Raw genomic sequence first — 26,751 nt, forward strand, 5'->3', positions numbered from 1 at the left:
AAAAGAAAAATTGACATTAAAGTATATAAAATGTATATTAAAAATTATATTGATGATAATAAAGCAAATCAAAACAAAGATATGCTGTGCTGAATTGTTTATTTTATTTTTCATCTGTTTGTGATATGACATTTTATACTTAGGTTTAACTCACCAATGATGCTCAGTTAAACCTAGATTATACAGCATATAAACAATAAGTGAGAAACACAATTTTTAGTTTAATTTAGGTTTAAACGACGAATGTAGATTATCTTTATCCCAGAAACTAGCTCTAAGACTGTTGTCAAAAAACAACGTATTAGCAAAAAACCAATACAATACGGCTGTTGGTATATGTGCTTCTTTGAGCACTATTCCTTTTTGAGTTCTTTTCAAGTCTTTATGGGTTTGTTTTTATGTTTAACATGTAGTTCGAGTAAATATTTATATACTCAGTACATGTTCTCATAGACTGAGAAAAAACTGAGTAAATTTTAACATTTATTATCTCATATCCATGAGTTAGGTTTTCAGGTTGCAGTCAGAGAATAGAGAAGACATAGAGAAGAAACTTTGTATTTACTTGGATAATTGTTCCGAAGTAGTGATTTTACATACCATTAGGGTAATCACTGGTTACAGAATTAGCTATGTGAGTAGTTATTTTAACATGTTCGTGTCCTAGTCGGAAGTAAATTGACCCTACAAGACTAAACTCCGGATTACAAAAGGACATTCAGTGACAATTGACTCCACAATAGATTACTTCTGGTGTGTGAAATAGCAAATTTCTAAAGTGCAGTACAAAACAAGTTTAAATTGATTACTTAGTGACTATAAAGTGACAATTGACTTTCTTGATTAGCTGACATGTATAAAGTAACCAATTGACTTCTATTTGCATTACAAAGAGCACATACTTGTTACGATGACTACTTAAGTTGTCAATGCAAATTTGTTGGGGTATGAAACTCACAACAACAACACTCGCGTTTTATGTGCATTTTTTTAATTTGATTTTCGGCTCTATATGTATTTCTCTATTGTTGCAACCAACCTTCGGCTGTTCTATCCAATACACTATGACTGACATCATCCGAGTTGGAGTGGAAATATTTGTGAATGGTTGAGAAAGAAAAACTAAAATACTCGTCGGCAAATCATGGACGTACATATATTATACATAAATATTTGAGAGAGTAGTGTGTAATATTTATTTTGGATTTTAGTTATTCACATGTCTGACATCATCACTGCACTATGGGAAAATAATCGTACAAACAATAGCACAGTGGCTTCTCAGATATTTAGTCAAACACTAATTTACATATTATCATTATTATTTATTGTTTTTAATTTAATTTTATTGTTTTAGATGCTGAAAAATTGTGCCATGGGAATTATGTTGTGTCAAGTGAATTTGTTTGCTATAAATTGACCATTTCTAAAATTAAATGTATAACTTGAGCATGGTGCAGTGAATAAAATGTTATAATAACAAACTCGGATGGTTGATGCATCATGGGTTTGAATCTCCTGTCAAACAAATAGGCTTTATTTCTACGTACATAAATCGCTTACAAAATTATTTATTGCCTGAAAATTATTATGGATTCGTTTTGGTACAACACATAAAAATGCAAATTCTAGTAAAATTGTAAGTACTTTTTTCAATAAGTTCATATTATTTTTTAGATTATTTTTGTTTGTTTGGGTTTTAAGAAGAAGAGCGACATACTCCTTTACACCTTGAACTAAACTCCTAAGTTGTATTGTGTCGACAAATTTTCAATTGTATATTCATACATAAGTATGTACATATATTCTGGATTGATAACTATCTGAAGCCGTCCGAAAATCGGTCTATAAAAAAATATAATTATATTTTATATACCAAAGAATAGTTTAAGATAAAAATTGAACACAATTTTTTGTAAAAAAAAATGTTTGTGAAAAAATATGTATATTGTAAAAAAAAATTCTGTGAGAAAATAAATTTGATGAAAAAACATCGTTGGAAAGGCCTTTGAAATATCTATCATTAGAAATCCGTTGTTTTTTGCTTATATGTCAGCCATTTGTGAGACGATTTTTCGAATTTAAATATCAACCGAACAGGAACTGCAGCGAATATATTGATGTATCAATCATGAATCATCTATGTAAGTTGTTTGCGGGCTTCGGGTAGTATATATACTTTGCAAATGGGAGAATCCATCCCAAAGCGGACATAATGCAGAACCTTTTGAATTTCTCATTTTCGAATTTAACGAAATTTACCACATCATAGACTTTTTGACTCCATAACAAAAACCACAGCTTTAAAAATATAGAAGGTTAACTAAATCACCGCTTACAACTAACTCATGGTGAAGGGATAATAGCAATAGGAAAATATCAAATACGTTAAATCCAAATTATATTGAATTTATTTTGAGGGGTGACTGAAAACTTTATTTCGTTTTGTGTTTAGGCTGAACAGGTGATGTACTATGCATTTTATATGTGTGTGTCAATCAATATTTTTTATTTATTTTTATCAATCTCAATCAATAAATAATTAGATATAAACCATAATCTTTATTTTGCATTCAGGTTCTGAGTTTTTTATATCGTCACATAAAATGCAAAACAACGTAACAACAAAAAATACCAAAATCTAATGTTTAATATATTATAATCAATAACTTACAAAATAATTAAAAAAAAAAAACAAAAATCTTAATTTGAAAATTATGCTACGTTATGTATAATTAGTACATATCGCCTACTTAATGCGCTATAAAGTATCAACAATCATTTAACCAATATATTTGAAATAAGTACATTTGTATGTACTTGTATAACACAGAATTTGAAAAATAATAAAATTTCAGTAATTTTTCTCGAATCGGTATTTATTGCGTTGTGACAGTATTGCACAAAGAGAGCAATATGCAGTATGTTCATTAGACCGTGTTGTGTTTATATTCACCTCAATTTTTCAAATCATTTTTAAAGTATTTTTAAATTAAATTAAAAAAAAATATTTTCTACTGACCAAAAGAAATATGAAATATAGGTTTCATATATATGTATGGTTTCATATGTATGTATTCGAAGAAAATCCTCATTCTCCTGTAATCTATCTGATCAGCGCTTAGGGCAAATCTTATTCCAATATGTGATCGGAGTAACATTTTTCATGAGCCGGTCTAATGAAAATCATATTTTTTGTAAACTGATCAGTTTTTATGCGTTTATAACAAACCAGTAAACTTTTTAATTTAGATTTCCGTCGATAAATTAAAGCGTAATACATAATTATTTAAATAAATCCATCTGTGCATACAGATGTAAGTGCAACAAAAATTTTATTTAAAGCTCTGCTTGTTACATATATAAAAAAATCCATAGAGTTTAATTTTTCAATTTAGCAGTTTGTTTACAGTTGAATCAAAATATAACGAACATCAGGCGATACTATTTTTTATAAAAGATATTCACACTTACATGTACATATGTATCACTGTATCAACGACCATCACCATTAACGTCGAGCGCTATAAGTCAATATAAACCAACGACATGTGGCCTCAACAGGACGGCGCTACATGCCACACAGGGTATTCTGCATGAGCGATTTGAGGGCATGGTCATCTAACATTAAGGTGATGTGAACTGGCCATGATATCTAAACACGCTTTCTTTTATTTAAAAAAAGATAGGAAGTGCTTAATGAAAAATCTTTTAGTATAATTTCGATATGTCGTGAACAAACTAATTTTTACTCATTAGCTTCGTTAAATTAAGTATGACAAATTAATAGTTCTACATCCAAGAACATAAGTCTGCTGTCAAAAACATTAAGAAAAAAAGTTTTTTGTAAAATGTTAAGCAACTATAACAACAAATGTAAATTTGATAATTATAATTATTGTCACTATTCAAAAATTCACATTACTATGGTAACACCTCCACATCATATTCACTGTGTTAAATGCACGTGAGTAAAATCACACAATCAGAATACATATCATTCATTCACTAATGCAACACTGTCACAACTCAAAATATAAAATGTTTGTAGTGGATACTAAAGTGGATACTAAAACCGGCTAACTAACTAAATTCTTTTAGATAATTAAATATTTGTTTGCTAAAATTCCATAAATTTACGAGTATTTTTCCCTATACGCTAATTAGATTAAACATATTTAAAGAATAATAAAATTGCACCGAAACACGATTTATTCGAAACTGTATACTTTTGAGATGTGGCGTTCTTGCATTAAATTGGCGATATGTATGAATACACTTCTGTTACATTATTCTCTATTTTCTCTTCGTGTTAATGCAGTTTTTGTATAATCGTATGTACATACATATATCGCTAATTTGAAGTCAGACATTAAAAGGTATTTTTTATACTCCTGTTAAGTTTTTATATAAAAAGTTAAGTAAATTAAGTAAAAATTCAACACAATCATATTAAATTAGTATAATGATTTTTCTTTTGTTAAAATTTGCTACACAAAATGTTTTTAAAACATTTTAATCACTTTAGTTCATTATTCTCTAAAGCATACAAAATAAACGAAATATTCACACTCGTATATGCGAATACGGATATTTTGCTACATCCCTAGTAAAATAAACAAACGATCATTTCAGAAAGTCACTACGTTGACTTAAACGATTTCAACAACATAAGAGTTCGTAAGGGGCAGAAGATATAGCAATTGGTTCGTTTTAAACAAAAATAAATATGAATTGCTGAAACAAAATATCCTCGCGTAAACTCCAAAGGATATGATCTGTTTTTGATGGTTTTACATGTTTGTAATTTCCACATTTACGACAACATACAGTGAGGCCTCGATTATCCGTGATTCAATTAACCGGCAACATCAATTAACCGGGAAGAAAATTTAAATATTTTTGGATCGATTTAATTTTTTTGCATCGATTAACCGTAATTACCTCTATTATCCGGGATTATAAGCATAATTTTTTTACGATTATCTTTGAACAATCAATTTGAACAATGTGAATAAAACGAAAAAGGGGAATTCCCTCTATTGCATACGATGATTCGGAAGCATATACAAAAGTAGATTTAGATTAGAATGCTCCCGGTCCCGACCATTACGGATAATCGAGGTCTCACTGTACATTAACTGTGATGCAGCTTAAAAAGCTCTGTTTGCTTTTTAACGTGGGTTGCGCAAGTCTATTGTCCAACAACAAAACAGCATGGTAAATTTTCTTCTCTTTAACCCGACATTACCTCTGGCATCTACAAACACAAGGGACTTGCGCAACTAAATTGCCTAGTGTGAAAGGGGTCTAACAAAAGAGGCTGACTATTTAAATACATAGTTGTTCCAATTTTGAAACAGCTTGTCGCTTTTATTTCCAATTAAAAGAATCCGGTTTTATTTGAAGGAAATAAACCAGCGCTTTTACAAGGTAAAAACGTAACAAAATAAATTAGGCGTGGTGCTATTGAAAATCGGCACAGTTGAATGAGATATAAGCAAAAAACCTCGATTATGGATATGAAATGAGAGGCATCCACCAACGATGTATACAATGATTTGGGTTAATTTCGAAAAAAAAAACAATATTTTGTAAACCGATTTTTTTACTAAATCATTTAATACATAAAATTTAATTATCAATTGAAAGACCCTGCCAAGGCGAATCTATAGTATACAACAAATACAAATACAACATGTACAAAAACAACAGGTACTTTGGTTTTGTTAAAAGATAAGTGAACTGTCAAAGTTGCCTGTTGTTGTTTTTGCTTTTGGGTTTGTTGTATTTTTCGCCACAACAACTGAATAAAAACCAGCCAGCCAGACGGACGGACGGACATCGTTTAATCGACTCAGAAAGTGATTCTGAGTAGATCGGTATACTTTAAGGTGTGTGTTAGACAAACATCAGCACAAACGCATAATACCCTCCCCACTATGGTGGTGCAGGGTATACAAATAATCAGCTGTTTTTCTGAGGTCACCTTCTATAGATTCAATCGCCTTGGACCCTGCCGACAAAAACTAACAATCTTAGTGCCTGTTTTTATAAAACGAATGAAACGCAGACAGCTAATGATGTAGCTAGTGCCAGTGTTGGTTGGGTTTTAGTTGAATTTTGATTAACGAATGTTTTCTTTAGTGCATCTGATTGCATTTGTATGATAAACTCAAGAAAATTACGAAGAATGCTTTAGCTGTACTCTCATGAAAATCTCGCAAATACGATAAAATAAACATGCAGTTGCAATATGTGCAAGTTATTTTTTTTCCAATTTGCACATACGTATACATATGTATATGTATGTATGTTTGTATGTACTATATAATACTACATATTTAGTTGTTTTGTTTGTTTATATTCACTTTCAATATGAATAAAAACTAAAAAATAAAACAATTTACATCGTATTAGTCAGTGTGGTGGTTGGCAACGATACAATATAATTAAGAGACCTGTTGTATGAATATCGTGCTCGTATATATAAGAAGTACTGAGTTCATACGAGCATTTCGTATTTATTCATTTATTTACAATGCACCAGACGCTTTTGACCATCATTACAATTTAAGCAACTGTCAGACATTGAACTATATTTCATTGCGGTCGCTACTTTCTTCGGAACGTGTTGTAATAAAATAAATACCTATATGTATTTATATTGTTCAGAGTGAAAAATAAATAAAAACTAAAATAAAAATAAAAATAAAAAGAGTGTTAAAGAAAAAATACCTATAAAAAGTTTTGAAAAGGAGAGTAACAGCAAAAAGAACTTTTACAAAATGAGTTTAAAGTAAGTGATATTCGAAATAATCATATGGATTCGTGTCAATATTTACAATTACACATTTCAAATTGCATAATTTAAGAATAAAGTTTAACCATGTGTATTATGCAAATGTCTTGTTTGTCTTATGCAAAAAAGTGCAACGTTTTATCAGAAAAAAAAAATAACCAGTGTTACCAACATTTCATTACAATTGCTGTGTTATTAGTCAAATATTTAATATAATACTGTGCACTCACTGCAGGTTTAAAACTAACAAACATTTGTTCATTGATCTGCATTAGCATTTAAAGTTTATAATAAGTTACATATGAAATAGTATTTATCTTCCGGATCAGCGATCTACATGTACATAAATGTAAGGAACTAGTTTGATTTAGAGGCGGATTTCTCTTAAGTATTTGGTTCATAGCTCAATTAGATATTAGAGTTCTAAAGTCATTTATTTACTAAAATTAAACAAAAATCAACTATATAACATTTTATAACATTTAATTCATTTCCGTCGAGAGTTCCTTTTATCCAATTGGCTCAAAATATTGCATCAATTAGTTTTAGATAATATAAAACAAAATAAGATCCATCCGATACAAAATACAAAATTATTAAGGGCAGGTCTATTGTAAATAAATATGTATGTGTGTATGTATGTATGAGTAAATAGAAATACATTCACGTATAGTTTCAACTTTTGCTGACATTGCAGTATTTATATGTATTTACATACATCGTTATTTTAAAATTAAAAATTTCTTTAAGTTTTGCACGTATCAAAAATTATTTATTAATTACACTAATTATATCAAAAATCATATAGCAATTCTGTTATAGCAAATGTAGTGAAATTACGATATTCTAAATGTTACAACTTCAAAAAATCATAAGTATGTAGAGTTTTGAAATTGACAATTTTAAAATTGTTTCTTACTTATATTTAAACGATACATAATTCACCGTTCAAATAAAACCCAATTTTAAAAAAAAAAAAATATTTTTCTTCGCGCTCCATGTTGATCATGATTCTTATTTTAGTGAAAAAGCTTACAAAGTACCTTTCCAAAATACATAAGTAAATAAAAATCAATTCAAAAATTAATGAGTTATGCTAATTTTTGTGATAAGATGTTTTTCCACTTTTTCAGTTTTTTCATACAAGTGCCGAACGACTTTTGCTTTAGTTGGGGAGTTACTGTCGTAACTCAGCCATTTTTCAACTGATTTTTACATACATATCTTTAAAAAAAAAACACAATTTTAAAATTAGTTTCAAAAGAAAATATTTATGATGTTTTGAAGTACTAAGTTTTACAATACCATTGTTTCACTTAAACGTAGTGATCGAAAAATATTAAAAGTATTTCCATACTCCAGAATTTCTACATGAGAACCCTTTCACTTTTGTATCACTGTTTTTATTATTATTAATATTAATTAGGGAAACTATGAGATTTTTAAAAAATTCTACGTCAAAAATTAATTTAAATTTGAATTTATCATTAAATTGAAACTTAAATAGTTAATTGGTAAAATCTCAGCATTTCTTGTAGCTCAATTTCATCGTAAAATTTTTATCAATGTTTTTATATACATACTTAGCTAATAATTTCCTAAATACATTAGACCGTTAAATGTCTGACCAAAATTTTGCGAATTGTTATATTTACGAGCTATTAAGTATCAAAGTGATAACCGATAATTGTGTGCAATAATGTTTATACTCTACACTAGAGTTTACTAAAAAATTTTTTGAAAATATTTTTTGAAAAAATTTTAAAATTTATTTTCGATTTGTTTTCTAAATACATAAAAATTTTAAATATTACGTTGCTTACATATATGTTGAAAACTCATGATGACCGTTTAATTAAATTTTATGATAATTATTTGACAAATGATATTAGTTTGATATTTTGTGCAGTCATAACTGAGTTTTATGTTTAATTGTCAGGAGTTATGATAAAGTTTTTAAAATGAAGATTGTTGATGACGCCCTTGGCAGGGTAGAAAATGCATTCCAATTTGCCAATTGTCTAAAATTTTAGTATTCAGTGATATTCTTTGAATTATTACAAATAAATTATAATATAAATGAACTTAAGCCTAATTAAAAATTTACTTTCAAATTATATATGAATTGATAACATTATTTATTTGAAAGTTTCCAAATGTGGATTAAATGATGGTACCTTGCCTCATTATTATAAGAATAATAGTTTCAGATCTCAATATAAACAAATTAAAATACATATACATATATTTATGTACATATGTATGTATATGAACAAATTCGTTAGGAATTCTTAAAAATAAAAATTCATACGACTACTGCTCCCAGCTGTTGTAGGGTATCGTATTGCACGACTATCCTTTTTTAATTGTTAATTGTATGACTCATTTACAGAACTTATCTTATCACCATATTTAATTACATGAATACGTCAACAATAGGCAAAATATTAGTTACATGCTGAAATGAATAACTTTTAGCCCTAGTATACGATCTGTATTTCGTATTTGTATTCGTTTTACTTACATACACGAACATGTTTATGTCAAATTAAAATGTGATTCTAAGTAATTGGATGCATATTAGACCTGCCCTAAATGAATTGGATTTTTATAAAACAATTTTCGATTTAAAAATGTAATATTTTTATCTTAACAACTGGGGTTTCTAATCGGGAAAAATTCGGTAATTTAGACTAAAACATTTGATAGGCAATAAATTTAGTTATTACAACCTAAACTATTTTCTTTGTATGATAAAAGCAGAACAAATTTTAATTAAATCTACTTTACATTAAAATTTATTTCGTTCTCTTAATGAACTACACATTTTTGTCAGATTTTAATTAATCGGATCTCTTAAATCTATTAAGAGATCCGATTATGTGTAACATTATTAAATTTTACAGATTTATTTGAAAAATGTAACTGGTTTTTGGTATAATTTCGTTGAACAATTTTTTTGTAATATTTTTCGGGAATAGAAAAATTAGTCCGAAAAATTAGGGCCCTAAAAACAATAAATAATATTGGCAATAATATACTAGTGGCAACCAAGGTTGCCAATTTAGCCATTTTCCGGCTAGATCTAGCGATTTTATTTTCATTTAGCCATAAAAAAATGGCTAGATTTAATCTAGCCGGAAGATCTAGCCATTTTATTTTGTCCTAGCCTTTTTTATTTTATACTTTTCTTGAACATTTTTGTAATTTTTTAAAAATAAAAAAGTATTTTTTATCAAATGACAAAGAAACTGTATTTTTAAACAAATTCGTCTGTTGATGATTTGATGAGAATATTATTGGTTTTATGAAAACAGTCTTCTAAATAGTTTCAAAAAGGAAAATTTATCAAAAAGGAAAACAAAAATATTGATATTACAATCTTTAAGTCTGCTAAACCCCATTAACACGAAGTCGGTAAAATTTTTTTTTGAAAACTGTCAGTATAACTATTAGTTAACACATAATCAGACTTCGTGGTGATGGGGGGCAATAAATGTAATATTTTTGAATTTGTATTCAGTTATTTTTGGGTTTTAGCCATTTCTAGCCATTTTTAATTCAAAATATAGCCATTTTCTGAGCTGAAGAATTGGCAACCTTGGTGGCAACACTAGTTTTAACTCCATCCCAAAATTGAGAAACACAACTTGAGATAAATAATAATTTAATATTTAGCCTCAAGATATGCTTTATATTTTTTAGACAAATACAATTCATTATCTGCATTTATCTATTGTATCTATTTGTTACAACTATAGCTTTTAAGTAGTTTTTTTTTTCTAATCTCTCATTATTTTATTCAAGGTCACTTTACTTTTTTCACATTTCCAACAATCAGTGTACAAAAAACACATTCAATTAAAATATTGAATTATACCTGCTTATATTAAACTCAGAAAAACTAAGTGTTGTTCGAAGTATCGAAGTGTTATTTAACTACAAACCAATTAGTGATACTAGTATTGGCATACAAACCACAGAAATTTAATTTATTTAAAGAAAAACAAAAAAAACAAAACACATCTGTTGATAGTAAGATAAAACATTTGAATACAGGTTTTTTTATTTAATCAACGTCATACAGACTGCATCTACTTGGACAATTGCTAAAGGAAAAACGAAAAACGAGACTTGTTATGCATGACTAGTTAAACGATCTATGATTGGCTGGGATTTGGCGGTGTGTCCGTTGTCTTGTGGGTTTGTTTAGACAACTGGGGGGTTGAGGAAGACGACGTGATAATTGTATCGTTTAAACTCATTTCGCAGTATAGATCACTTCGTTTTATTTTTGTATTCTATTGTCTATAAATGTAAATGAACGACAATCAAATAAAACATTCACATTTTTCATTTGTATAAGAATCTGGGATTTGTATATAATCTAATCTACATAATAGTATTTGTTTACTAAACTTTGATAATGGTACGATACACAAATTTATGTATTATTCTTAAAACGTTTATATCAAGGTTACCCCTAAGTTACCGTTAATAACTTACAGCTTGAATACAGTTACTTTCAAAATACCGTTACAAAAATAATATTGATACATATTATATACATATTATATACATACATATGTATGTACATATGAACCCTGACCGCGAAAATATCTTAAGTGCAGGAGAAGCTTTTTTTAATTCAATGTACGTTCAATGTACACGTTTTATTTTAATTTTTTTTTTTAACAAAAACAAAACACATTTCGTTTGAGTTACTTATATGTATATGTTTATATATACAGTCAGTTAATTTCCAAATTTTTATAAAAATCAGACATTTTACAACATTTAATCGATTTCCGGCAGAGGTTTCCATTAACCATATGACTTCAAATTGGATTTCTTATTAAAGTGATTTGGTGGCAATCGAACAGTGAATCATTAAACTGAAAATTTAACTTTTCCGGTGGGTCCACTTATTATAAATTGTAATTTAGACATTAAAACATCTAAAGATATTCATATTTATAGAATTAGTATTAGTAATTCGAAACGAATTACATTTTTATACAGATTTAACTATTGATTTTTTATCAATTAAGTATTTTAAAGGTTTTATTTGGTTTTTTGCCAAAAAAAATTCTCGTGAATTCCCGGAAATATAAAAAGTCCAAGAAATTAGGAACCCTAATACATGTATGTATATAAATACTAAAAATTAATTTAATTTATTCAATTTATATGGAGTTAGCAAGTTAGCAAGTTCCGAGATTTAATTAAATTCATTTCATGACTTAAAAATAATATATATTTTATATACACATACATATATACTAAATATATACTATGTACATATGTATTTATAGTATATTCTATTTCTATTTTAAACTTACTAAATGCATACATAGTATGTTCATACCAGATAGAGAGAGATTTTAATTGATCAATTTTATAAAATATTTCAGTATAGTGTATAACATTCAATAAACTGATAAGTGAACTGATAATTGCTGCAGCAAGTGACACTAAATATTAACGTATTAATGTTATATGTATTGCATTTTAAATTGTTTAACAAAAACAAAAAGAGTAAAATGTTTATTAAACCTGTAAGGTGTCTACATCAATCCATATATATAAGAGCTCTGATCAAGTCGGTTCGGTGCAATGTGAGGGAACTGAACAGTTTTATTTCTAATTCGAACAGGTAAATATGTAAATACTTATAATACATACATATGTAGTTAATTTTCGATTTTCATTTTGAAAACGAATGTGGTATTAGGTTTTGACTTGTTTTCTTTTTAAGAATATTTATCTTTAAGAATTTTCAAATGGTAAAGACAAATCTTTATTAACGCTGCAATTTCTGACAATACAAATTGAATGACAAACTTGAACAGTAAATATAATACACACTTACATAGCCATACATACATACATCTATCTATCTGTATTTGTATATTTTGTTTGACAATACGAGTGCATTAAACGAAAAGAGTTTTCTTTAGCTAAACAATCGGTGTATTAATATCAGTTGGGCGTTTGAATTCAGACCGTGAGCAACTTAAATTCGTTTCTACAATACAAACATTCTGCATAGTTAGTTAAATCAGTTATAAACATTTAAAATAAATAAACAACAAATAACTAAATATTAATAATACAAATAATACAAATAATTTTTATCGCTTGACAATCGTTTAGTATATTTTTTTAAAAATTATTTATTATTTCACTTAAGATGTATATAAGAATTTCGCAATTAATTTTCCAGTCGTTACATTTGAATCAAGTGGAAAAAATAAAATGCTTATTTCGTAACAAATTGAAAAGAACTCACAATAAATTCTAAATTAATAGAATTCGCTTTCTTTCATAAAAACATAAATAATTTTCTTTGGAATTTATAAACCACCAAGTAGTGATAAAAATAAGAATTATTTATTAATTTCTTACAATCAATCGAATTTTATAAGTGGACATTTATGTATGTATGTATATTAGGCTGGGCCGATTTTTTTCATAAAAAATCGTATAGCAGAAATGCATTCTACGGAAAATTCTAAGAAGTTTTCCCCAAGAAACCATAGGTCTAAAATGTAATCTTATCTTGCACATTTCCACTTTTATACAATAAAAAAACTATTAAAAAAAATATATACTGAAATATCATTGGATAAAAGTCGAAATGCTCAAGATAGGATTTCATTTTAGACCTATGGTTTCTTGGGGAAACTTTCTTAGAATTATCCGTATATTGCGTTTCTGCTACACGATTTTTTACTTTTTTATCGTCCATACAATTCGACCCGGCCTAATGTATATGCTTATCTCTTATCTCAATACATATTAATTATTTATTAAATGTTGTTTTAAAAGTGTTTAGAAAGAGTGCTTGATATTGGTGTCCAAATTTAAAATCAACTGCTTGTTTCACTTACCACTTGTTTGCAATCAACAGGAAGAGTAAGACACTGTCGTGAAGTTCCCAGACTGTCTGTCGGTTTCAGGGGATTTTTTTTAGATTTGTTTATTACCATTAAATATTGCATGTAGTGTTGCGTTAATAATAACCTGTAAACACAAGATAATTTAATTTGAAACTTTAAAGAGAATTGTGAAAATCCCCTTGTATAAGTGTGTTCAAAAATAAAAATAAATAATCGAGTAAAAAAATATTTTTTATTCAAATGGATAACATTTTTCAATTTACAATAAAAAATTTAATCGAATAGATGAATAATAACTTTATTATCAAGTTTATTTTATTTAACTTAACATCAAAAACCCTGCAGTAGAGTCAGAATAATTTTGCAATTAATACTAAACAATATATATCTTTCAGCCTAACTATAAACGAAATTTTAAAGTTAATTTTTGTTAAAGTCTACTTTATTTTAAAATAGAACTTTTGTTTTTTTCGTACCATAAGAAATATTTTAAAAAAGTTTTCAAAACTTTTTCCAACTCATACATTCAAATAAATTAAAATATTTTTCAATGAATATAAATAAAAAAAGAAATTTCAAAACATTAGCTTATTTTAAAATAAAACAACATTTTAAATTATGTATATTTTAAATTCTTTTTATAATAATCGTCAGCTTTATGGACTAAAAATCGACTTTAAGGCTTTTGTGGTTAGGCTGTTTCAATTATTTCATACAATATTTAAAAATACTGTATACAATTAGGGCTGGTCAAATATTTAGCTACAAAGGCTCATCGAGATTCTTGTTCGATGAAATCCGGGGGCTCGAAATTCATTTTCATGGAATGACCCATTTTGCATTTTTCATTCATTGTTAACAAACAAATTATTAATAATTTTCTGGATTTAAATATATTTTATTAAAATATGCGAATAATATTTTTTACTCGTTATTCGTTCGAATAATCGAGGAAATTTTAAAAAATTAATCGATCACTCGAATAATAAAATTCATAAACTTTTATTAGATTAAAATAAAACTCGAATAATTGATAATACATAGTTTGTCTTAAGGTACAATAAACATGACCAATTTTATTAATATACATAAATTTGTATTTATAAACTATAATTAATTTGTGATAATAAAGCCCTAACTAAGATGAAAATGTTGATAAATTAACATTTATTATGAATATACCATAATAAAATAAAGATTTTATATGATAAATTACAGATTTTAACCCCAAAATTATAAGGGGACAAGTTATTCCGGTTTTGATTGATGTTGATAAAACTGAGACGTATGAGTAACAATGAACACACAAAATTGCTTATACGCACACAATAATTGTCACTCATCCTACACTTACATGTGTGTACGGTATGTTTGAGTGTGTAATCTAGCTGTCAAGAGAGTGTAAATGTAAGTGTGTAACAATTCATAACACACTTGTTTATTTTTTTTTGATTTTTTGTTTACAAATTATAAGACTTGCTAAGAGAGGTGTTAAACGACTTGTTGAACTGATAAGACATCAAGTTTTTTTTGATAACTACTGTCATGTGTGTCTGTATTTTGACAATAGTGTTAGTCTTTGAAATATATAGTACTTGAATACAATTGAAATTTGAACTGCAAATTAAAATATCAGCTAAATTTTTGTTTAAATAACGTTAAATTTAATTTTAGCAATTATATTAACCAGGTTAACTGGATTTTTGATTCTTATAAATAATTATATAGGTATGTAGCCACAGTAAATATTTAATATTTACAGACAAGACAAGACAAGGTTTATAACAATTCGAAACGAGAACAATTTTAATCTAATGTAAATTTCTTCTGAGATTATCGTACATACAATGAAATGAGTTCGTTGAAAAAAGATTAAAAGTGAGAAAAAAATATAAATAATAATAAAAATACAAATACAAATTGCCAGTAAACGTGACTTAAATTATGGTAATACATTATCATGCGCATTTTACACACATGTAAACTTTTATGTTTAACTGTATGTCTGTCTGTCTGACTGACTGTTGCTGGTCTGTTGTATTTAAATGAATTAAATTATTTTATGGCGTTGAGTTTGTTGACAATAGCACAAAAGTGATGTTCAAACTTTATGTACATACATACATACATACATACAGTATCGGCCATAACTAAAGCACCCCTCAGTTAATTTTTTTTCATATTATATTTTCTTTTATAAAAACAAAGTATTAAATTTCGAATATGTATTATTTTCATTTGTTAATATGTTTATTATTGATAAACAAATAGTTTTAAAGTTAATATTTCCATAAGTGGTAACATAAAATCAAAAAATATTTTAAGGTAGTAAATGAAACGGACAAAACTAAAGCACCCCTTGATGGATATAATATAACACTAATTTTAATTACTATTTTTTTGCAAATTCTTTGCATTGGATGACACAAGCACATCACTTAGGCATAGAAGATATTAAGTTTTTTATCTTGTCTTGCAATATTCCTTCCCAGGCTATTTTAACGGCTTGGAATACATCATGAAAATTTCCGATCCTTATTTCGGCAAATTTCACGTTTTATTTTCATATTAACAATATCCCTCAAGTTCTCAATAGGATTGTTATTGGGAGATTCAGGAGTTCAATGAATAACTGGACTTTTATTGCTCTGTAGCCAAGTCTTACAAATTTTGGAGGTGTGCTTAGGATCTTTATCCTGTTGGAAACTTCCTTTAAGTGGCATCTCTTCACTGCCATAAGGCAATATTACAGCTTTCATTATATCACGGTACATGAAATGATCGATAATCCCATTAATTTTATGAATTAGCCCAATTCCTTGACCAGAAAAGACACCCCAGACCATTACATTGCCTCCTCCAAGTTTAGTTGTTCCTTTGCAATACTTAGGATTCAGTCTTTCTCCTTTTGGTCTGCGTACACGCCTTATTCCATTGGAACTTTTTAAGTTGTATTTGGATTAATCAGTGAACAGTACTGTCTTCCATTTTTGGACACTCTAGTCGATGTGCGCTTTGGCAAACTTCAGTCTAGCTTTCTTGTTCTTAGCTGATATAATGGGTTTTTTTGCTGGTCGTCAACTGAATAATCCGACTTCTAATGCTTTTCAACGGATTGTTCTTTCGCTAACGCATAATCATAAACTTGTTCATACTTGACTATATTATGCTGTAGGATATTTTTGAATTGCTCTTTTGATCAAGGAATCATAATATCGTGTTTTATTTCGCGGACGTCCTCCAGAATTCACCGTTGATATGCGACCAGTCTGCAAAAACATTGAAATGAGCTTGAAAAAAACTGATCTGTTAATTGAATATTATTTAATCAATTCATGTCGTGATAAATCCGTCTTCCGGTCTTCAATAACTTTAATCTTAAATTCACTGGAGTACGTTTTCCATCCCATTGTTTTTATTGCAATAAACTGTATAAAACTTAAATTATACACACTACGTCTTTCTTTATTTTTATCTTCTGGAATTTTTAAATCCATTCGTTGTCAGTCCCGTCAATTCACAATGCAAATATACAGTAGCGTAGTCAAATTTTTAAACATCTTATAAGGGGGTGCTTTTGTTTTGTCCGTTGCGTTTTGTGTTTTTATATGATTTATCATTTTAAATTAATTGTTCATAAAATTATCTTTTACTAAATGAATGTTATATGAACATTAACAATATAAGTTAATAAAATATATGCAAATCAGAATTCAAAAAAGCATTTTTTATCAAAAAAATTATGTTTTGAAAAATTCTATTGAGGGGGTGCTTTAGTTATGGCCAATACTGTATATACAGATAATATGTTACATACATTCATATGTATTTACATGGAGTATTGTGCATTTGCAGGTATGCTTTTTGCTAAAAATAACTTAATATTATTTTCAATTGATTTTGAAAAGATCATTGAATCACAGCCAGTAGTGCACAATATGAATTAAGGAAATTATATCATTATATTTGTATAAAAAAAACACTTGTATGTATAAGAATTCTGATAAAATATATCACTTTTTTTTAATTTCACTTCCTTGTATAAGTTTATTTAAAATGAATATAAAAAACATTTAAGCTTCCTCACACGTGTTTGCTTGATACATACATACATATTTATAATATTCAATATTGACAAATCAACTGATATACACTACAAAATTATGTGTTAAATACAATCCAAAATTTAACAGTTCAATTGGAATGTATTGTAATATTTACGATTTCTGGCACTATCTCCAACATATTAATCATTAAGAAAAGAACTTAGTGTGACAAAGATAAAATATTTGATGGAAAATCGTGTCTCTAAATAATGGGAATGTTTGTTCTTTCTGATTAAACAACCCATAATATACTAAACAAATAAGTTTTGTTTAGTTTTAAAAGGATTCAATTAAATTAAAGATTATGATGTAAATTTTCTGGTTTAAATGTACTATAGATTTTATATATAAAAACAGAAAAACATTTTTTGTAACAAAATACATATCGCTCATTTGCTGCAACAACGTCATAATTAAAAAAAACCCAAATTTCGAGTTAATAGCACCATTGTTTTAACAACTGACAAAGTCTTGAGATTTAGCTTCTAAAATTACACGCAGCATCGCCATATTGTCTATTATAACGTATTATTTTAGTTGTGTGTTCAACATCGTAAAGTTATCTAGCAAAGTGACATACATATTTTGTTGTGTTTGTTATTTTCCTTAAAAAAATTAAAATAAAATATACAATATCGGACCCAAGACCTGACCTATATCGGTTTAAAAACTTTTTTGAGACGTTTTTGATAAATCTCTTCGTTATTTGAGAACATGCAGAGTCGTACGAAAAATTAAACCGGAATATCTTGCCTTCAGATATTTAAATACATGTATAAAGCAGTTGTTCATGAATTTTTAGAGTTTCTTCAAAATGGTCCGATAATGATTCATTGTCGAGTTTCGTTATACTTTAATTTTATATATTATTATCTATATAAAGAACTTAATAAACTTAATACGGCCAATCGAAAATAGACGTCGTTGGAAGTGAGATTTGAACGCGATATGAAAACTTTCACTAGTACCGAAAAACCATTTATATCTCGGCGATTAGGATAATTCCTTAAACTTAGACAATACATAATGTATTTCTGATATGTTTCTTTGTGTTTTTAGTTCTATCCATTATCTGGTACATACTTGCTTATACCTCAGCCATTTATTGCTCATTTTGCAGTTTGTAAAAACCAAAATTCTGTGGGAGCTTCGAAAAGCCTATTTCAACTTTGGGATTAGATATATTAAAACATAAATTTTAAGTAAATAATGTGTCATCTTATTCATCAATAGTTCATTATATACATATAATAATTGACTAAGTTATTGAACAAATAATTGAGCAGTAATGTTCATTTTTGCGATTAAAATAGTTGAAAAAAGTCCCATTTTTTATTATGAGCCAGACATGTGAAAATGGAAATAACTTGTGCTACTTTAATGTCTCACCTACTTTTGTAACAATTTATTAAAGTAATTTTTAAATTGTTTTGTTTTTGTATATTTTTATATTTTAGTTACATATAAATATGAACTTGCTACTTGGGTGTCACGTTACAAAGTTCCAATACCATATTTGCATCATTATTATTATTTAAATTGTTTAAATATCCCTGTTAACACGATCATAACGATTCAAGTAGTATATTTCTTTAATACTTCAACACGTTCCATTGTTTGCAAATTCATTTCAATAAAACAAAGTACATACTTAATCACACGATTGTTTTTTCTTTTGAACCCAGAAGACCTTTTTATATGCCCTTGTTATGCCTTAATTTAAGTAACAAATTTTACACTAAAAACTACACAAAATTTACGCCAAAAATACGAAAATGTCGTGGGTTTGAATCAAGAAATTATTGTGCACTAGTTATGTACGAAAATATTTATTGTTTGTACAATAATGTAAAATATTTGTATTTCGTATAATTTTCGATACATGTATGTATGTATGTATATTAAACCGTACTTCAAAAACAAAATTCGCCGTACAATCCCTAATAAAATGCAGTTCTGCAAGGCAGTTACGAAGTGGAAACATTTTTATTATTTTTTTTGCCGAACGTAGGGGTCTCCTTTTTACATTTTTCGTTATATCTTTGTAATTTACATTCGGATCTTAAAGTACATATGATATATCAATGTTTTTGTCTCGGGAAGACCAATGTTTTTTTTCGTAACTGCCTTGCAGAAATACATTATATTAGGGGGTGTACGGCGCACTTTTTTTTTGCTTGTAAGGTGGTACACTCTAATTTATATGCATTATGTATATCACAAAAAATTACATGAAATTTGTTTTGTAAAATAATGCACGAAGTGTTCGGTGTATTTATACATGTTTACGTACTGATTTTTAAAGTATACTCGTATTAGATATATTTCCAATAAAATGTTAATGTTTGTCTTGTTTTTACTTTTAGCATAATATCGGAAAAGCCTCAATTGTAAGTAAATGATATTGCAACTTTAGCTTAAATTAATTAACAGGTTGAATAAACTAACTTATCAGCTGTTGAAAAACTACTTGTTTAACGTTGTTTAAACTGCTGTTATGTCAAGGTAGAAATACTTAGAATGTAAAGATTTTCCAATTTTATATTTTTTTTAATACCTTATCTTTCACTATGATTATTTTTTATTTATATGTCAATAAATAATATATGCATATTATAGCACAAGGAAAAACACTATGAGAGTATGTACTTGGTTTCATTTTTAAATTAACAAAAAAACGTCTTCATTTGAATTGGTAATAAAACCATGAAACAATAAGGTGCTAATAGTACTTACAAAGTTCTCATGACGGAGCGCCATAAGAAATATTTACAGTTTGAAGGAAAAAATAGCATTACTTGGAATATAGAAAAAACTCCTAAATGTAAAAATGTATGTAAAAAGAAATAATTAAGAAATTTATCGCCTGCTCTTTCTATCGATGTACGAGACACAATTGCATTTTGTTTTTGTTAAAATAATTAGCTGGCCCTTCTTACCTAACCAGCCATGATCATTACTAGATACTGCCATGCCAAAAAATCAGCGTAATTTCAACTGATATTTTGTATATATTGTAGTAACAGTTCATTTGAAACACCCTGTACATTTTATTCAATTAAAAAGGAAAAATTTGTATTAAATTTGAAACATGCTCAAATGTAATTGTTAATTGTGCAGCATAACTAATTATTTGGTCACAGCTGTATACTTAAAATAGAGAGGAAAATTTAACAATAAGTTTAGTAACAATAACAATACGACTGAGTATAAATAAATACGAGTAATCGAGCAAAATAATAATAATAAAATGCATATGTAGTATATCTGGTATAAATAAAAAAAATAACGATCACACTCTATCACATTTTTCTATACACATATAAAACACAAATCTTAAACAATTAAAGCCATTTCACGGCTGACCGCCGCTGTCAGTCGTTACAGTGAGAAAGAGATTTTTAAGGAACTTTTTTTTAACAAATTCTGACAAAATATACACAAATTAAAATAAATTCCAAAGAAAATTTTGCAACCATTCATACAATAGTGTATTAATAATCAACAAGTTAAACAGTTTGTTTAAAATATTTTAAATAATCGTGATTTAAACAGGTATTATTACAAAACATATTTAACGGTTAGAAGTATAAAATAAAAGTTTCTGATAAACTAAAATGTTTATTACGCGGATATTGCCTTTAAGGCTTCTAATTTTGTCATTACTAAATATTGGCTGTGTTAGGATTATTGGTGCCAGAAATCTGGTTGCAGACAACGCAATACAGAAGAGAGATGCTTTTGAGGATGAAACACCAGCATGGTAAGTGACACTAGAGAGAATATAAACAAATTAAAAAAGTATAAACTCAAGGTATTACTTAGGTAATAAATCGCTAAAAATAAAAAAAAAATCAAAGCAAAACTCAAGAACCAGCAAATTTAACAACAATTCCAGTAAAAGTGCCCTGTCAACAAATAAATTCAGATTTTTATTAAAAAATATAACTGATCGTGACAGACGCTCACACACTGACAGCAAATGTCTTATTGTTCTTCATTTTATTTATTTATTTATTGTTTGCTTTATGAAAATATGAATATTAAAATTAAATGTTTTGTTAAAATTACGCCTTTTTTATTATTTATTACCAATAGCCAAATCTACTGCTATGGAAACCTGTTACATACCGTACAAATGGCTCACTTATTCGACGATTCAAAGACATTCGTCGACATGAAATTAAAATTTACACCGGAACAAACATTTTCGGAATTTCAAGAATTCATGACATCAAAAAACAATGAACCATCTCAAGACGATCTCCGGCAATTTGTAAATGTAAGTTTATTTTCAACGTTTTCAAAACTTTTTTTTAAACCTATTATTATTATTCAAAATTGTTATTGTGTGCACTGAATTTACAGACATATGTATGTATAAGAAAGAATTGGTTCTCAATTTATTGATTTAGGTTTACATTTTTACAGAATTTTTCTCAGAATAGTTGAAAGTAAGGGGTGTTTTTTATAGATATAAAATGAAACACAGAAAAAAAAGTTTTTAATATCCATCCAATTGAATTTATTAATTAATTAGCCAATGTTATGGCATTAATTTTTAAATATGATTTGAGGCATATGGCCGTCGCAGCTAGCGTGTACATGACGTAACCTGGAAGACCAATTTTCACAAACCCTTCCTTCATTTGAAAATTATGTTCAGTGATGAAGCACACTTTGTTTAAATGGCTATGTCTATAAACAGAATTGCCGCATTTAGAGCGATGATAATCCTCAAACCATTACATCCAGAAAAACTGTAATGGCGAAATATGGTTTCAGCAGGATGGTGCCACAACGCGAAATACAATCAAATTACTGAGGGGAACATTTGGCGAACTAATAATTTCATGAAATGAACCTGTTAACTGGACACCTCGTCTATACAGATAAACCAGAAACGATCGAGCTTTTGTACGCGAATATTCGACGCGTTGTTGTCTGATTTATTTCGAAAGGTATGTGAAAATTGGACCTCCACCTCTATAAAAAATACACTCAACTATTCTGAGAAAAAACACTCATGTAACGTAAGGTTTTACTTGTTGTAATAATAAAAACCTAAATTAATAAATTGAAAAACACCCTTTATAAAAATCAACAAGACAATTATATTTTCCTACGTTATTACACGATCACCATTTGAAAACCTTGTTTATTAAATTGTTGTTTTCACAACATCTTAAATATATTTTCTTAATATGTATTCACAAACATATCTTTTTAAAAATTAAAGGTTTTTGCTTGAAATCTAAAGCAGGACTATTAGATATAGAATTGATACCAAGCATTTCGACTGTGAAATAATATTCTCATATACATATGGACATTTTAACATTTAAATTATTTTAAAAAACTTCCCAATATCAATATAATAATGTATTTTAATTACAGGATCATTTCGATGATCTCGGTAAAGAATTTGTTCCTTGGGTACCGGATGATTGGACGGATCATCCAGCTTTTATTGATAACATTAACGATCCCGATCTAAAACAATGGGGTGTAGATTTGAATGGTATATGGAAGGAACTGGGACGCAAAATGATTGAGGACGTTCACCAAAATCCACATTTCTATTCTATTATACCGGTTGATAATCCAGTCATTGTGCCGGGAGGACGTTTTATTGAGTTTTATTATTGGGACTCATACTGGATTATCAGAGGTCTTTTGTATTCGGAAATGACACACACCGCTAAAGGCATGTTGGAAAATTTCATGTCTATTATACAAAGATTTGGTTTTATACCCAATGGTGGACGGATATATTACGCTGGGCGTTCACAGCCTCCACTATTGGCCGCCATGATCGATTCTTATGTAGAGTTTACAAAAGACAACCAATTTGGTATAGACGCTTTAGATGTTTTGGAACACGAATTCGAGTACTGGATGAACAATCACACAGTACAGGCCAAGGGCTATAATGTCTGTGCATATAGCAACTCTGCGCCTGGTCCACGTCCAGAGTCTTATCGCGAAGATGTTGAAACATCTAAAATGTTTCCTACGGACGAAGATAAAGAAGCCCATTACAATGAATTGAAGGCAGCGGCTGAGTCCGGTATGGACTTTAGTTCGCGTTGGTTCATCAATGAGAAAGGTACACAAGAAGGCAATCTAACTAATCTAAAAACTCGCTCCATAGTTCCTGTAGAATTAAACGCCATTCTGTATTGGAATGCAAAAATTATCGCAAAATATTACAAATTATCGGGCAATGAGGCTAAATCGAATGATTATGAAAACAAAGCCGCCTACATATTAGAGGTATGTATGTAAAACTAGTACAGAAATTGCAGCAATATAAAATCGATTTTTATTTTTATTTTCAGGCAATTGAAGCCGTCCACTGGAATGAAGATGCCGGTGTATGGCTTGATTATGATCTTATAAATAATAAGTCTCGAAACTTTTTCATACCTACCAACTTATCACCACTTTGGACGAAGGCCTATAACTCCAGTTTATCAGAGAAAATTTCGGCATCAGTATTGAAATATATTGATGATTTAAAACTGGACAGCTATCCTGGAGGAGTGCCCAATACTCTTTATAACACCGGTGAACAGTGGGACTTTCCTAATGTTTGGCCTCCCATGCAATACATACTTATCCAGGGCTTAGATAATTTGGGCACCGAAGGTTCTAAAAACATTTCAAAAAAATGGGGTCATCGATGGGTGAAATCAAACTTTAAAGCTTATAGCGAGACTAGAGCAATGTATGAAAAGGTAAGAGAATAACAAATAATTAATATTGAGTTGGGTTGGGTTAACATAAACATGTATTTTTCTCTTGCAGTATAATGCTGAAACTTTTGGTGGACATGGCGGAGGTGGGGAATATGGTGTTCAAAAGGGTTTTGGATGGTCTAATGGTGTTATAATAGAGTTCCTCAATAATTATGGTCGTGAGATCTCAATTACTACAAACAATGATAATGGCGGAGGTAATTCTGAAACTGACATCACGAACTAAATAAATACAACAAAAATATGAAAAATGTCGACATTCTTAACAAAAGTAAATGTGCTCTCTTCTTGTTCTCTATTGTTTTCATCTTGAACTCATGTCAAATTTGAATATTTATCTTTAATCTTTATAGCATATAATCTCATCAAAAAGTAAAAGTTTCATACATCTCAAAGTATCCAGTAAACACTTGCATATACTTATACTACATCATAGTTCTTATATTTATTATTTGTACCTTAATTGTATTGTACTGTATTGTATGTAGCTACCTATCTACCTAATATAGACAATAATCATGTGTCAATTGTATGGTTTCAGAACAAACAAAAAATAAAGAAAAACATGTCATATACATACAACAAATATGGAACAAATCTCTATTAAATATCGAAATCATTGTGGACATTCTCTATATTGAAACATCTGTGTCCATGATATTGAAACTCGTATCTATACGTAAATACAATCATACATACAAACTCACTAAATACGACGGGCCGCATCACAAACATACTTAAGTTTTACAATTCAAATTATCTTCACCGAATATCAGTCAAACAAAATATTGCACTTTTAAAAAAATCACAAGTTGTTACATACAAATGTATAAGTACTTACAGCTACTACGTATGTAAGTCAGCATTGGTTGAATTACTGCACAGTTTTGAAATATTTACATAAATACATACATACGTATATACATACATATACTTCATGATCAGTTAAATTGATTAATTTAAGTTAAATTTTTTAAAAAGGCAACAATCACTTCACCATCACATTCACGGATCGAGATTTGAAGTTTAAATTTCCGTTTATAGTATCGGTACTTCAAATTCTATTTATTATCTACAATCTATGTACATATTATGTACTTACTTATGTTTGTGTTTCTATGTATAAATGTACCTGAAAAAAATCAAAGATTTCTAAAATGTATTTTAAATAAAAATTTCTTAGGAAATCTGAAAATGTGGAGTATTATAAGTGTGGCTAGCGTAGCAATAGTTGCAATTATACTTGGAAGGATCATTTGGTAGGGTAAGTACGAAAACCATATTTATCTGAACTGTAATACAATTCAAAATCATCAATCAATATATGCAATTTATGCATTAATAAAAAACACATCCATCTGTAGTTTAGTTTTAGCAATTGTATCGCAGGTTATATATAACTATTAAAGTTCTCTAATGTTAAACTTTTTTTATTTTCAGTTATTTTTCGAGCACAATTGACGTTCCATTTATTAAAGATGGAAGATTATTAAATTTGTTGTATAAATGTTTTTTTTTTGTAAATTAAATTTGTCTTTATTTGTTTTATAATTGTTGCAACTATTAAGTTATGTATATTAATCATTCGCAGTATTAAATGTTTAGTAAATATAAAATTAATAAATCTAATAAAATGTTTAACTAAATACGTTTCATAAACAAATTAATTAAAATTAACCACAAAAGCATTTTGTGTATGTATGAACATGAATATTAGGTAAAAAGTACAAATCAGGGACGTAAACGTATTTTATGATTTATCTTTTTTCTCAAGAATACTGTTCCGAATTTGAATATCACTTTTTGTCTCAGCAATAAGCATTATTAAAATTTCGTTAAATTGGGTCAGTCAAATACATATGTATATTACGAACTTGGTTTAACATATAAAATATTAAGAGCAATACATATTTTCAAAATAATAAAGATTTGGCAGCTACATTTCAAATACAATTAACATCGATAATTGTGGCTTCTGGTTTTAAAAAATCTGTAAAATTAACAATTTGGAGAAAAAGATGCGAGAAAAAGAAAAGTGCTAGCAAACCGTGTAACCCATTTGAACGCTATGATATTCTATATATTACGAACACTGTATACTGTGAAAATACGAATCAATAAGAATTTGGCAAATAATGCATGTATGTATTTATTTGGTTTTGATGTTAGTGTATCAAGTA

General features: G+C 28.2%; 1 protein-coding gene across 6 annotated transcripts; it reads left to right on the plus strand.

Moving 5' to 3' along the window:
* The first annotated feature begins 6,542 nt into the window (after positions 1–6,542).
* On the plus strand, positions 6,543–26,217 carry Treh (Trehalase). Of its 6 annotated transcripts, none has more exons than XM_065514109.1 (8): positions 6,543–6,799; positions 20,177–20,200; positions 21,909–22,092; positions 23,208–24,086; positions 24,152–24,550; positions 24,621–24,768; positions 25,755–25,835; positions 26,012–26,217. In XM_065514109.1, the coding sequence occupies exons 1-7, from the start codon at positions 6,789–6,791 to the stop codon at positions 25,832–25,834; spliced, it is 1,725 nt and encodes a 574-aa protein (XP_065370181.1). In that variant the 5' UTR covers positions 6,543–6,788; the 3' UTR covers position 25,835; positions 26,012–26,217. The 6 variants fall into 6 exon arrangements, 5 of the variants coding, with proteins under 5 accessions (XP_065370181.1, XP_065370182.1, XP_065370178.1 ...); XM_065514106.1 differs by lacking the exon at positions 6,543–6,799 and adding an exon at positions 12,442–12,458; XM_065514110.1 differs by lacking the exon at positions 20,177–20,200.
* Positions 26,218–26,751: the final 534 nt, after the last annotated feature.

This window comes from Calliphora vicina, chromosome 5 (genome assembly GCF_958450345.1).
Source record: "Calliphora vicina chromosome 5, idCalVici1.1, whole genome shotgun sequence".
Lineage (NCBI taxonomy): Eukaryota > Metazoa > Arthropoda > Insecta > Diptera > Calliphoridae > Calliphora > Calliphora vicina.

Coding starts and splice junctions, on each gene's coding strand:
- Treh (XM_065514107.1), top strand. CDS start 21,428: ATGTTTATTACGCGGATATTGCCTTTAAGGCTTCTAATTTTGTCATTA. Junction 24,551..24,620: donor CTAGAGCAATGTATGAAAAG/GTAAGAGAATAA, acceptor TTTCTCTTGCAG/TATAATGCTGAAACTTTTGG. Junction 24,769..25,754: donor AAACAATGATAATGGCGGAG/GTAATTCTGAAA, acceptor AAAATTTCTTAG/GAAATCTGAAAATGTGGAGT.